Below are 14674 nucleotides of genomic sequence, written 5' to 3' on the forward strand. Positions count from 1 at the left end.
CCTGGAATGTGCATCCCTTCCACCTGTCTGGCTTCTGTCCCCTTCTGCCTCCCCATCTCATTTCTTTATCTGACACATTTTTATTCATCCCTTGATAGTAATTCATTTATTCACTCAATCATTTGAGTGATATTGTATACCAGAAACGGAGAAGGCAGCAATGAGCAAAAGAAACACAGACCTTGCTTTCACAGAATGTGGTCTGTCAAATAAGATATTTAACAAGTGATTTCAATAAATAGTCATACTATTAAGGGCAACATATAGCAGAAGACAAAACTTAGTTAGTTGGAGAGAACTGCCCTGAAGAGCTGGATTTTAAGCCTAAACCTTAAGGATGAGCAAGAGGTAGCGCTGGGAACAGGCAATTGAGAAAGTTTCTACACAGAAAAGGAAATGTAAAATCAATGGGAATAGTTCAAGATAGCTGAAATTTGAGACTAGAACAAAAAGGACATTAAGAAAAGAAGTTGGAAATATTTAATAAGCACCTCAACTACAATACATCATTAAGAGAGCTCTTAATTTTCTTCTTCCAGACTTCCTGACCCCTGTAAATGATACTGCCAATAATCCGATTACTCAGGATAAGAATCTAACCTGCTTCCCGAGACTTATTCTTATGCCCCATATCAAATCCATCAGTTAAGTTCTCCTAGCCGTTCCACGTTTAGCCCACTAAAGTTGGTTCTTCACACAGTGATTTTTTAAAAATATTTTATTTATTTACCTGACAGAGAGAGAGAGAGTGAGAGAGAGAGCGTGGCCAAGCAGCGGGAGCAGTGGGCAGAGGGAGAAGTAGGTTCCCCACCAAGCAGGGAGCCTGATACAGGGCTTGATCCCAGGACCCCAGGATCATGACACAAGTCAAAGAAGGAAGATGCTTAACTGAGTGAGCCACCCAGGTGCCCCAGGGGTCAGTGATATTCTAAAAGTATAAATCAGGGGTGCCTGAATGGCTCAGCTGGTTAAGCATCGGACTCTTGATTTCGGCTCAGGTCATGATCTCAGTCAGGGTCATGAGATCAATCTCTGCGTCAGGCTCCACATTCAGCAGTCGGCTTGTCCTTCTCCCTCTGCTCCTCCTCTCCTGAAATAAATAATTATATCACTTCCATGTTCAAAACCCTCCAGTATAATCCCAAACTTAAAATAAAATCCTAAAAGCCGTGTAAGATCAGACCATTACTTATCTTTCTAACATCTTTTTTGTTTTTTAAAGATTTTATTTATTTATTTGACAGACAGAGATCACAAGTAGGCAAAGAGAGAGGAGGAAGCAGGCTCCCTGCCAAGCAGAGAGCCTGATGCAGTACTGGATCCCAGGACCCTGAGATCATGACCTAAGCAGAAGGCAGAGGCTCAACCCACTGAGCCACCCAGGCGCCCTCTTTCTGACATCTTAAGACTACCACTTACCTATGTTCATTTACCTCACTGACTTTCTTTCTCTTCCTTGATCACACCCCTAAGCTTGTTCTCAATTCCTGGCTTTTGCACTTGCAGATCCCTATGTCAACAATGCTATTCCCCCCAGATCTTGGCATGATACCATGCCATGAGCTCTGCTCAAATGTCACTTCCTCAAGGAGGTCTTTCCTAACTACTCAAATTTTATCTACCCTATAGCCAGTACTCCTCCAATCTATCATTTTCAATACCCTGCTTTATTTTCCTTCAAAGCCCTAATCACCGCCTGACACTGTACTGACACTGTTTTGTTTATAGTCTGACTTACCCCAAACAATATAAACTTCATGAGGTGAGAGACCTTGCTATATCCCATTATCGAGAACACTACCCAGCAAACAGTAGGGTTAAGTATTTACAGAATGAATAAAAAACTTACAAGACACAATCATTAAGACGATAAAGGGCCACTCTGACAAGTTAAGGAATTTATCCTATCTTAAAGCAATGAGGAATCATTCACAGATTTTGAACAAGGGAGTGGCAAGGGAAGATTCGCTTTTTGAATACTTGACTCTATCGCTTCTCAGCCTTTTGGCTAAGATCAAGTGTGAATACTTCACTCTAGTTATGAGAATTCAAGGTAGGAAAGCATGAGCAGAAATAGGGGCCAGTAAAGAAACTACTGTAGAAGTGAGAGATGGTGGCCTAGACTGAACTCTTGGTAATACAAAGATTAGCGATTGTACAGACGGTAGCTTGGACAGCACCTGGTGAATGACTGGACACGCCCCCTCTTTGACATAGCTTTTCCCGATTCCCTCCCGAGGGCTCTTCCTCAATGCCCGTTACTCTATTCACGCTTCCATTACAGCACCTCACACTGCATATAGTGTGACTCCGTTAACAGATCTGTCTTTTCCACAGATTCTTCCAAGTAAGAACAAGTGTCTTGAATGAAGGTCATCTCAATGATGTCTGTTGAATGAAGGTCATCCCATTTGGTGGCCTACCTAGGGCTGGAATTCAGAGCGGCAATTTGTCCCACGAGAGCTGTATGCTTCTCTTAACGTTCGAGAAAACCCATGGTTCAGCACTGCCCAACAAACATCACCCGGCACCAGTACCTAGCGTGACCCTGTGCCAGTGGCCGCGCAAAGGGAGGACCAGAAAGCGCGGGTCACTCACTGTAAGGGGCTAGGGGCAGAAAGCTCGCAACGTCCAGCCCATCCAGAAGCAGAAATCAGCGACTAAAAATCCGATGACAGGGGTACAGAAAAGAGACCCACACCTGCGGCTTTGCTACCGGGAGCAAAGGACGTACCGGCTTCCCCAAGGCGGTGCGGGCTCCGCCACCGCGGCGGCTAGCATGGATTCGGTGTTCCGCCCTCTCACCTCCCGCAAAGCCCGGAGGGGAGGCGACAGACACTCACGCGAGCTTGGTATCGCGGAGCGGGTGGCCGGAGACACGGAGGTACAGAAAGCACGCAGGGTCCTGGTCCCCGGCTGCAGGGTCAGCCACGCGGAGAGCGCGGCAGCCGCCATGGTCGCGAGGACGGCAAGCCGGATGGGACAAGCGCAGTCGGGAGTCAAGGGGCGGCTCTGAGGCCGCTACTGCGCAGGTTCGCCCCCCTTGCCCCGCTCCTACGGGGGAAAAACAGGAAATAGGCGGGCCTGCAAAGTCCGCTTGGAGTCAAATGTGCAAGAAGATAGCCCCAAAATAGGAAAAACTAATAGAAGAAAACAAAAAGGTAACAAAAATTTTAAATACATACATACATACATACATACATACATACATACATACATAAATACATACATACGCAGTGAGTCCAAAGAGGACTGTAAGGGATGGGGAAAAATGTGGCTTACAGAAGGCAAATGTGATCTGGCTGGGATTTCAGATGACACAAGAGTCTGGCAGTTTACCTTAGGGCCCTGCTCCTTTGCCATTGCTGCCTTTCCACACTTTCTCGGTTTAAAGAAGTCTTGAGCTGGTGCAAGTGATATACTCTTAAGAACGAGACAGGATCTGAGTGTAGTTAAAAGGATGGCCTCTAGCCAAACTACTTCTGTTTAAAACTTGACTTCATTTTTTCTTGGCTGGGTTGATCCTAATCAAGTAAATATAGCGAAAGCTCTGGGTGAACTGTTAGCCTACAGTGAGCGCCCTGTGTGCATAGGCTGTGACTGTTATTAATGATTTCGTTAGCTCCTTTGTAGATCAGGTTAGAATTACAAAAAGACCTCATCAAGACCTCAAAAATAATGGTCATTCTTTCTTTTTTTTAAGGATTTTTTAAAAAGTTTATTTGACAGAGCGCAAGAGGGAGCATGAGCAAAGGGAGCATGAGCAGGGGGAGCAGGAGAAGCAGGCTCCCTGCTGAGCAGGGAGCCCCAAGCGGGGCTGGAGGCTCAATCCCAAAACCCTGGGATCATGATCTGAGAGAAAGACAGACACTTAATGACTGAGCCACGCAGGCACCCCAATATTGGTCATTTTTAAAATGAGATTTTTTTTTTCTGCCCTCCTCTATTTCAATAAAAAGTTGTAGATTTGTGTGTCTGTAAAGGAGGTGAGTTCAAGGTCTTCCTGCCTCGAGGCATCTTGGATTGAAACCTATTTTGACAACCCTAGGATGGATTAATGTACAACCATTAAAAAATTATCCTCTATTGTTTTTAATAGGTACTATAATATTTAACCAAAGTACAAAATTACAGTAACAGGAATAACTGGGAACCAACACGACTGACTCTTGGTAAGCATACCAAGTAGAGCAGGGGGGTGCAGGTGTCCCAGAGTAGTGTGTGTGCAAGCATTCCTTGTGCTATGGACATCAATCAGTATTGTTGGGGGGTGGGGGAGGGTAATTGGCAGATAGGGACAAGTATTCGTGATAATCACCATTCTCATCTTTCCTGGCCTTTTACCATCCCATAACTGTTCCAAAGCAGAAGTACAGTGTGTTAAATGGACTAGTTTCCTAGGGCTGCCCTAAGAAAGTACCACAAATTGAGTGACTTAAAATAACATTTATTCTCTCACCAGTTCTAGATGCGAAAAACCCCAAATCCAGGTGTTAGCAGGAGAAATTAATAAAAGGAAATATCATTTAAAATGAAGTCTAGAGGCCAGATGAGGGAGCTCTCACATCCTACCACTAGCCAGCAAGTACAGACCCCACCAGGAACAGAGAGTACCTTGCAGGTCTTGCCAGTGGGTACCAGTTTACTAAGCCCCGCAGGAAACAGCCCAGTCAGGAAGAGACTGTCAGGATTAGCTAAGGAAAAGGCAACATGCCTCAACAAACTCCCAGTTTACTCTCTAGGACTTTTCATCCATAACAGCCCCTCCCAACTCCCTTCTTTGTAACAAAGCAGTCATCTCATTTGTTCTCCATACATGCCAATGGTTTTGCTGTAGCATTCATGTCCTAAACTGCAAGTCTCTGCTAATCCCTAGTAAACTCATTTTTGCTGGTAAAATAATTGACAGTTTTAAGATTAACAGTTCCTTCTGGAAGTTCTGAGAATCTGTTTATGCCTCTCTGCTCACTTCTGATGGTTTGCAGTAGCTTGTAGATATATGGCTCCAATCCCTGCTTCTGTCTTCACATGGTGAGCTACCGTCTCCTCTGTTTTTAAGATTAAAAGTACAGCCTTTTGGTCAGATGGGTATGGGTTTGAATCCAGGCTCTGTTTTTTTGTGTTCTGGAGAAAATCTAACATCTCTGAGCTTCAGTTTCGTGGAAAATGGAACCTTAAGATCTTCCTCAGAGCTGTTGTGATTTAAGTAGTTATGTTGCAGAAGGCAGAGTATAAATGGTGGTCATGGGGCCTCTGGGTGGCTCAGTGGGTTAAGCCTCTGCCTTTGGCTCAGGTCATGATCCCAGGGCCCTGGGATTGAGTCCCGCATCTGGCTCTCTGCTCAGCACGGAGCCTGCTTCCCTCTCTCTCTGCCTGCTTCTCTGCCTACTTGTGATCTCTCTCTGCTAAATAAATAAATAAAATCTTAAAATAAATAAATGGTAGTCATTGGAATTAAGCTCATGGTCAATACAGCTGTGATTTTTGTACTCTCCAGTTTGTATGTTCTAGGACAGTGAATTAATTACAAGACCTATACCATACAAATTTAGGGACAAAAGAATTATGAATCTTTACAGAATTACTTTATATTCAGGGATCTCTCGGTTTCTGAGCAGGAAGTTGAGACTCCTGTCCTCACCCTGCCCTCCTGTGTTTTCCTTTTGTCTTACTATCTCCCTAAGACGTTAGTGGACAGACATGACCAGAGTTAGAGGACCTAGAAAAATACTTACTGTTTTCCCAGACATCAAGTACAGTAAGGTTCCTTCTGAATTAAAAGAACTCATTTGCAATCCTGTCAGCAGGCAATAATATGTTTCATGCAGTGTAAACAGTAACACATGTACCTAGGAGTCACTAAGAATTACATAATTTTTCAGTTGGAAGAATTCTTAAAAGTGCAGTTGCTCACTTAGGATAAAAACTTTTTGTTCAGCTTTCTTACCAAATTATGGCCCTGCAAATTATAGCCAATGCTGCGTGGAATAATTTTAAATATTAAGGATTTTTATAATGGGGTTTTATTATATCTAAAACCCAGATTAATCCAGTGACTTTCTGTCAGAGAGCTACTTTTAGTTAAAACTTCTTCAAAACGTCTTAGTTAATAGCAAAATTCTTAATTCTTAATTATGCAAATTTCTTAAGCAAATTCTTAATTAAGCAGAATTGTTAATTAAGCAATATTCTTAATGTTAACTCTCCAGCAAACTGGAGAGAGTGGGTATGGAGAGAGGGTGAGACTCCCGAAGGCTTAACTTTCTGTATTTCCATACTTTTTTACAGCAGAATGCAGATTTTTAAAAAATACAATATTTTTTAAATCAGCAAAACCTTCACATTTTTATTTTCATGAAAAAAAGAAGACATGGTAAGTCTTTGATTTATATCTTCCAGTTGTTTAGAACATGGATATTTACAATTTGTACTAGACTTCCCAAAATTATTGTTAGCTTATAATTTAGTATGGAAAAATGTTATCACAAGCATCATCTCCTTCAAATTAATTGAACTCATCCCCATACCCTAACCACCTTCTTGATAGTTTCCTTGACACAGCATTGCTACAGATAGGGTCCACATATGCCAAGGAAACATTGTCAGGGTAGCTTCCAGGCTCATTCAAAGTGTGTGCCTTTATTTCTTCCCTTGCATCCTTAATATTTAAGATGTTTGGAAATACAGCATTAATTGTGGTAGATTTCATCCCTACATCCAATCATCAGCAAACGCTGTATGCTTTACCTTCAACTCTTTTAACAGCTTCCCAGCTGCTCCCATGGGCTCGGATTTCACTCTTTCCTCCTTACAGCCTAGTCGCCACCCAGTAATCTAGTGAGGTGTTGCTTTTTGTTTTAAAGATTTTATTTATTTATCTGAGAGAGAGAGAGTGAGAGAGCATGAGAGGGGAAGGGGTCAGAGGGAGAAGCAGACTCCCCGCATAGCTAGGAGCCCAATGCGGGACTCCATCCGGGGACTCGGGATCATGACTTGAGCCGAAGGCAGTGGCTTAACCAGCTGAGCCACCCAGGTGCCTAAGAGAAATTTTTTTTGAAGAGTAAGTCTGATCAATCTGATCAAGGCATGTCTGTCTGTCCCTTTATCACTCACAATAAAATTGGGTCCTCACAAGGGTGATTTGCTTGTTTCATTTGCTGGGTACTTCAATTTCAACTCCTATCACTCTCTCCCGGGCTCCCTGGACTCCATTCACACCAGCCGCCTCTGCTTTGCTTTACACCCATTGACTCTGCTCCCATTTCAGGCTCTGCCTTTGCAGTACTCTAAGCCTAGAACATTCTTTCCCAGATCTCTCTGTACTAATGCTCTCCCTTTTCATTCAGATCTCTGGTCAATTATCCCTTCTCAGAGGTCTTCCTTAACCTAAATCCCATATATAGTAGTACCCCCTTCACTCACTATCCCTTTATCCGTGCTTTCACATAACACTAGATATATTTTTAAGATGCATTTTATATAATCATATATTTGTCAATTGTCAGTCTTCCATCATTAAAAGAGAAATCGCCAAGAGTAGGGACTTTGTTCTTACTACTGGATTGGAAGGGTGTAGGACAACACCTGACATAAACCTAGGCATTTACCAATCATGTGAATGAATCTTTCATTTATATTCCTAAGCACTTTTTGCTTCACTTAGTTTTCCTCTCTTTTACTACTATTACAATTCCACCCAGGCTTTTAAGCAAAGATGCTTTTTATAAGTGGATACATGTTAATCATCATTACGAGGGATTGCTATAGGGGTCACTGTTTATTTATTTTAAATGTTTTATTTGACAGGGCGGGTGAGAGAGCACAAGCAGACAGAGTAGTAGAGGGAGAGGCAGAAGCGGGGAGCCTGATGTGGGTCTCAATTCCAGGACCCTGAGATCATGACCTGAGTTGATGGCAGATGCTTAATCATCTGAGCCACCCAGGCACCTCAGGGGTCACTGTGTTTAACGCATAGGGAAAGTGGACACTTCAAGCAAGTCCCAAAGTGAATCCTACCAAGAGTCTCTGTGCGCAGAAAAAGCAGCTGGGGAGGAGATGGGATCAAGGGCAGAGCTCATAGGAAGAGAGGGAATGAGGTTTTGTTTAGGGGTCCTGAATCGGACTGGTGCTGTCAGTGTAATTAATCCCATTCTGTAGTCTCACGGACCAGCTTATCCCCCACCCTGCCACCTCCCACCCAAGCAGTAAAAATACATTTTACACTTTACAGTTCTAGACTTATTAAACAATTAAAGACTTTTTCTTAGCAAATCAAACTTCAAGGCTGACTTTATTCTCTCCTCTTATTTTTATTATTGAATAAATTAATTTTCCCTGCAATATGAGCAGGGTTTTTTCCCCCCCTGTTGTCATGACATTATATGCTTTGATCCAGGTGATTATTTTCTTGCAATGGAGGGTGGGTAGAGAAAAAAAAAAAAAAATCCCATGCTGGGATGATGCATGTGGATGAGCTTGCTGAAATACTTTTTCCTTTTTGCCTTACAGTCTCTTTGCCCACGTCCAGTTCAGAGGATGCTAATATAAACCTTGCCCACCTCTCTCAGCCCATCTTTCTTACTCAGACAGTTCCCCAGCAGCTTTCTGATGGGCACACACTCTTCCGTTTCCAGGACAAACTGTGCCACGGCCTTCTGTCCTGGCAACTGGCCCCGCACGGTCTCACTTTTGACACTGTCCAGGACTACTCCTCTGATGTCTTTGGGCTTACCTGGCACCCCAAAGATGATAAACAGGCCCAGTCAGTCATCTCCTATCAAGTGACAGAATTCTTCAAGCTTATCAAATCGACTTCTCTTCCTGGAAGACCCCCCTGCCCTGGATTCTGGAGGGGACATGTCACAGGGCTGAGATGCCACAGGAGGGAGGGAAGACATCTGCAGAGTTTGCACTGCCAGCTGAAGCCTGAACTGTTTGTCGGCTCCCCAGAAAGTCCAAATCCAGTCTGCCCCGAACAGTACAGCTTGGTGCTTGGTCATCTTGGTGGTGGTGAGCCATTCATCCACTCCCTTGTCTTGGCAGAAAGTGATGAAGTGGATTAAGAAGATCTCGTTCAGAGTGTTGGAAGCTGGGCACAGATTGCTCAGAGGATCTTCGAATCCAAGATACTCCCTCACTTTCCGAGCTGCATGGACTATAGCCTCGCTGACAACCTCACAGATGCTGGAATCCTCTTTGCTGTCCTTCGGAGGCAACTGTTGCGATGAGTTTTGCCCCATATTTCCTCTGCACCTGATCAATACTGCTTCCGGAGATCGAACGTATGAAGCTCATGCAGAATGACTTCTTCGGAGAAGTTTTACGGTGTTTTACAGTGAAGTCATGTCTGGTAATGCAGTCCCAGTTTTCTGACTCAGCATTGACGTGGCGTAGCTGAGCACATAGACACACAGCTAAACAAACATGCCCGGTCTCTCTGTTTGCCAATGAGGTGTGTTGTATTCACACATTCCTGCTGGTTTATTAAGTTAGAGATGATTAACTCTCACCAAAACATCTGTTCTTCTCTAGCGATGTTCACTCCACTTCTAATATTGGGCAATCTCTTCCAAGATAGGTTTCCGCTTTTCAAATTTTACTTAAAGACAGTATTTAGTTCTTTAAAGGAATATACATCTCCTTCTAAAACAAACTTCTTCAACTTTGATGGCGAGTCATTTCCCTTTGCTTTTCTAATAACCCCTCTGCTAGGATTCCTTACGCCCCACCCAGTCCAGCTGCCTATTTCCTTTTGTACAGTAATTCCTCAGAGCCCTCAAATTTCTACCTGTCGATATATGCTATAACCCTCCCCCATGAAATTTATGGGAGTTTGCAAATGATAAAGCATCTGTGTCACTGTTCTAATAGGTCAGAAATAAAGCCTACTGGGTATTCTGCACAAAGGAAAATAAAGTCACAGAGCATAAAAACAGGAGACAATTATCAACTGACTTTATTACTTCTCATATGTTAAAACCAGCAGTGCACAATGTTTTGTAAATAAAATATATCTCATCAAAAAAATATTTAACTTTATCACATATCATCAGTTATGTTACACTGCCCTGAATAAAGAATATTTGGCATCTCTAACAGTCTTCTGGCATATTTTTTTTAACCAGGTTTGAATAAGAAATTGTTTTTCAAATGGTGACATATGTTCACATTAAAAACAATACTAGTATGTAAGAGTCCAATACAGTTACCAGACAATGAATAGTAGAGAGTAAAGGATTATTATTAGCATCAGATCATTTTAGTCACGAATAAACAGTAATTTGGTATTATAGGCCCTTGCTGAAAAGCTTGGTAACCTGCTAAGAACTTGCAAGATCACACCACTGATATTCAAATAGAATTTATAAGCAAATCCATGGGCACATACTGAACTGCCTCTCCCCACACCAATTTGTGACGTGTCTTTACCATGTTGGCTATCGTGGGAAGTGTAGTAGTGAATAAAAAATAGGTTATTTTTTCGACTACCCCTAAAAATAATGATAAACACAGTAAGTTTTTGCCACCGCTATTTCCTTTAGAAATAAATGTCATCTGGGCCCTGTGCTAAAAACATGAATTACGTTTTCTCATCAATATATAGCCATTCTAAAACTCATTGTGCAGCCTCAGCGTTACTGAACTCTGAGACGAAATGTTCAGATGCATATTCAGCTTAACATAACAAAATCCCATCCACTGATAGCCTGAGAAATATACAATTAATAACAGTAGGTAGATGGTTAGTATTTTGATGTCATGAGATACTCAGCAAGAAGGAAAATAAGCAGCTTAATACTGTGAAGGTTTTTGTTTGGGTCTGATTTCTTCAGAAATTTCTACAAATTTGGGGGGGAACTTCTGAATTCATTTGAGTTAATAGTATTCAAATGTCCCTGGTGTTCTTCCTTTTGAGGCTAAAGGATCCAAGATGAAGGCTGAAACTTTCAACTCTTCAACAATTAACTGGGTGATGTGTCATCAGAGAAGGGGCATTTCATATACCCTAATTTAGTTGGGATGATCAATATTAACTCATTTTGAATATCATTAAAATTCAGCTTGGAGAAGGAGAGATCATCCCAACCTTTCGAGGACCACTTGGTATATGACTGTTTGGAGCACTGCATTTGCTTTTCATCATCTCCTGTATGTCACAAAATAAAAGTTCTATTTTCTATGTACTAAATATATACACGTATTTAGAAAAATATATAAAATAGGACAAGAGGTGGCAAGTGGAGGTGGCCGCTGGCATTTAGCAGGCACGTGGAACACTTGAGGAAATTCCACATACGGATTTTGAAAGCATGTATTGTCCTATGCTGACAGCTACAGTGTTGTCACACTGACGTGACGAGATCATCCACGCACTGCTTCCTGATCCCCAAATCCTGGGTACTGTTGAATGGGAACGTGAAACGCTACAGTAAAACACTCATATTAAATGCAACACTTTAAATATATCACAGATTTTTACATTAAATAGAGGACAGACCACTACACTCTCATTCACCAGTGTCTCATTTTTCATGGCGTCTTCGGAATAGGCACACGCTGTCCCCCGCAACCCAGGCCTCCGTGTCCATTTCCGAGAAGGTGGAATGATCAATTGTATATAATCTGTTGTTTGTTCTAGATTCTTTGAGTTGTTTGAAAAATCAGGTGGAGGAAAGCCAAGGGGCTCCTCGTGCTCGTCCAAGTGCTCAGATTAAACATTGGAGTCCTCGTCAGTGATGCTGGCACTGGGGAAACGGGCGGCAAAATCCCGAAACATGTCGTCCTCCTTTAACTTGCGCTGGAAAACAAGGGGATGGGGTCATGAAACAGGAAGCAGGAGCTCGGCACGACACACGCTCCGTTAAAACATGCAGTCCTTTGGGGTTATTTTAAATATCTTTTTAGAATAACATTTTTATTTTAAACTTCTTCTCATTTTTAAAGATTTTATTTTTAAGTAATCTCTACCCCCAACGTAGGGCTCGAAGTCACAACCCCATCAAGAATCGCACGCTCCACCAACGGAGCCAGCCAGGTGCCCCTGTAGAATAACATTTTAACTTCGTTTTACAGACTTACCGTTAGATTGTTGATGCCTTCGGTGAACACCCGTATCTGTCTCACTGTGTCTTCTGAATCCTCCATCTGTAAAGAACACACCCATCATGTGACCTACTCGGTTGCATCATTTCAAAGAAAGGACAGCAAAATGAGAAGTCGAAGAAGAAATAATGCAAGTGATATGAAACGGGCTGGGAGCAACAGAACACTTCTGGGGATACCTCCTTTCGTTACAGCAACCAGAGGCTAAGAATGAGCCAAAATGTCCCTTTACTGGCACCTCTAGCCTAATGCTCTGATATTGACAATGACATCAAAGGATTGGTGACTAGGGGGCAATACTCAAATCCAGGACTTTGCATTGAAAAAGACTACATGAGCTGTGTATTTCCACTTGACTTAATACACAGATTTCCATAACCCAGAGACAGTATAACATCAGTGAGCAGCCCAGCCTGGCAGCTTGGAAGCCCAGGTCTTCAAGCTGCTCTTCTATCTCAGGTGAGTTACTCAGCCTCTCCGTGCCTCGGTTTCCTTCCCCCTACACTGAGGATGACAAGGCTCTGTCAGTGAAAGCTGACATACGTTAACTGCTGAGGATAGTGCCTGGGACATAGCAAGCAACTGGGAAGCTATTGACTATTATTTTCTTATTATATTTTCAGATATTAGAGAAAAAACTGATTAGTAGACACAGTGCATCAAGTTTCCATTTAGTGTTTCTTGGCTGGAGGAACTTGAAAGAAAACAGGCATGTCCTATTGCCTTTACCTGCTCCAACCAGTCCAAATCATCTTCGTCATACAGACGCGTGTCCAATCCAGGTTTAAATCCCTTCTTAGAGGTACTTCCTGATGGATGTCCCAGTTCCATAGGGCAAATATATTTTTCCCTATCTTCCTGTCTCTTCCTTCTCAGTTTCCAAAAATTGCCGAAGGTAAGTTTCCTTGGCTTTAAAAGAAAAGCAAACATCCAGGGATTTAATAAAACTCATATGGCAGAGAATTGAGAATATGCATGATTCAAATTTTCACTCCATTTACAGAGAAAAGCAATTGGATGATTAAATTGGTGTGACAAAAATAAAAGCACCCTGTGTGTGTATGATTGATGTGCCCAAATATAATAAATGATCCAGATTATGAATCTCAGAAGATTAAGCTTGTTCTACTTATTCACCCCAATTAGCTGCGCAGTCACGGTGATACGCAAAAAAATGCCAAGAGCCTTAGTTTTTGATTAAACAGGACTTAATGCAATGATATTTCTCAGGGATGAATCCAGTTTTGCAAGGTTTTCCCATCTCAGATCAGGAAAAGAGAATGGTCCTAACTGTGTTTTCTTTTCAGGGGAAGCTAGGATTATCCTGTATGCCGGCTATGCTTCCATAACAGAACTGAGGTTGCTAAAGGAATCCTCGCTTGTTTGGAGAGAGAATTTCTAATGATACTTGGAAGAGAAACTCCATCTGAGTCACTGCATAGTCCCTGAGACTATCAGTTCAGCAGACGGTGATCAGGCTGATGGTGAGAATTTAAATAGAACAGAGTCTTTGAGAAGTTTCAAATCTTGCAGATCTCTTAAGAGAGAAAGGGAGCTAATGAGAAAGTGTCAGGCAGGTAGAGGAGGTAAAAGAGAGAGAGAGAAATATCTATATTTCTATATATAAAGAAATTAGTACAAATTTGCAGAAGAGCTGATAAACTCTATCTCCACATTAAGTTGGTTGAGATAACAGACTCATAAGAGTTCACAGAGAAATGATTAAAAAGAAGAAAATGTAATCTGAATTTGGTATGACCCATGAATCTGGGTATACCCAGAAACAGCCATTCTCTGTTGGTCTACCTTGAGTCATTTCTTAAGTATCTTTTTCTAACTTGCAAGATTGGTTCATTGCAAGCCAGACAAGTTGAATCTGTGTGAGAAATCTTCCTCTTCTGCTGGATTTATCCATAGAACAACTGCAATCAATGTTTGAGCCCAAGTCATGGACTCTGCATTGGCAATACATTGACTACATCCCAACGTCATCTTCTTCATCACTGTTAACTCTAATAGAATAAATGTGAGCAAAGGTTCCCCCAGAAAGACACTTGCAAAAATGCATTTTCTTAATTACTCTTAAAGATGCACAGACCATTAACCCATCCACAAGACTCAGGCAACTCCAGAAAATGGGACAGTCAGGTCAAAACCAAGCCCCAGCTTTAGTTTTTGCTTTAACCAGTTATTAGAAGACAGAAGCCTAAACCAACCTTCACTTTGGCCTTGGCTGTCAGGAGTACATAATCTGGTAACTCCATGGCATCACGCTTTTGGTGCTGGGCCTCGGCCCCGATCAGAAGGTTGAAATGAGTAGCCAAATGTCTTCGCAAGAGGGTCTTACTTGGTGGGATGTTCAATAGCTGAGCCATTGTTTCTACATTAAAACGAGGTTCTAGAACCTATAAAAAAAAAAAAGTCATTTAAGGCACTGTGTATCATGCATGTCTGCCCTGCGCTTTGTAATTGGCAAAGTTCCTTCATTTAGTCATCACCAATGATCCCGCAAAAGCCCAGAGAGAGACCGAGCATGGACTTTGATTTTCAAGCTATAGATCTTTATTTTGCC

At 42.1% G+C, this 14674-nt stretch overlaps 2 protein-coding genes and 1 pseudogene across 3 annotated transcripts in view; all 3 read right to left on the bottom strand.

The window, feature by feature from the left end:
* LOC309870269 (small ribosomal subunit protein mS35-like) overlaps positions 1-3013 on the bottom strand; it is a gene marked incomplete at its 3' end in the record, with an annotated part of 45758 nt that extends 42745 nt beyond the window's left edge. Inside the window, exon 1 of the mRNA XM_082742450.1 lies at positions 2293-3013. Within this exon, the coding sequence (XP_082598576.1) occupies positions 2293-2377 (85 nt within the window). The 5' untranslated portion in view covers positions 2378-3013. The remainder of the gene's footprint in view (positions 1-2292) is intronic.
* A 5499-nt stretch (positions 3014-8512) lies between these two features.
* LOC309868530 (rab15 effector protein pseudogene) lies at positions 8513-9944 on the bottom strand (annotated as a pseudogene). The gene has a single exon. The product of its transcript is annotated as a rab15 effector protein pseudogene (transcript).
* Positions 9945-11710: 1766 nt separating this feature from the next.
* Positions 11711-14674, bottom strand: part of LOC309868518 (liprin-beta-1-like) — a gene marked incomplete at its 3' end in the record, with an annotated part of 68466 nt that continues 65502 nt past the window's right edge. Inside the window, exons 25-28 of the mRNA XM_082738442.1 lie at positions 14319-14507; positions 12832-13011; positions 12079-12144; positions 11711-11797 (exon numbers count right to left, since the gene is read on the bottom strand). Coding sequence (XP_082594568.1) covers positions 11711-11797; positions 12079-12144; positions 12832-13011; positions 14319-14507 — 522 coding nt within the window. The remainder of the gene's footprint in view (positions 11798-12078; positions 12145-12831; positions 13012-14318; positions 14508-14674) is intronic.

This window comes from Mustela nivalis (genome assembly GCF_964662115.1).
Source record: "Mustela nivalis genome assembly, chromosome: 7".
NCBI lineage: Eukaryota > Metazoa > Chordata > Mammalia > Carnivora > Mustelidae > Mustela > Mustela nivalis.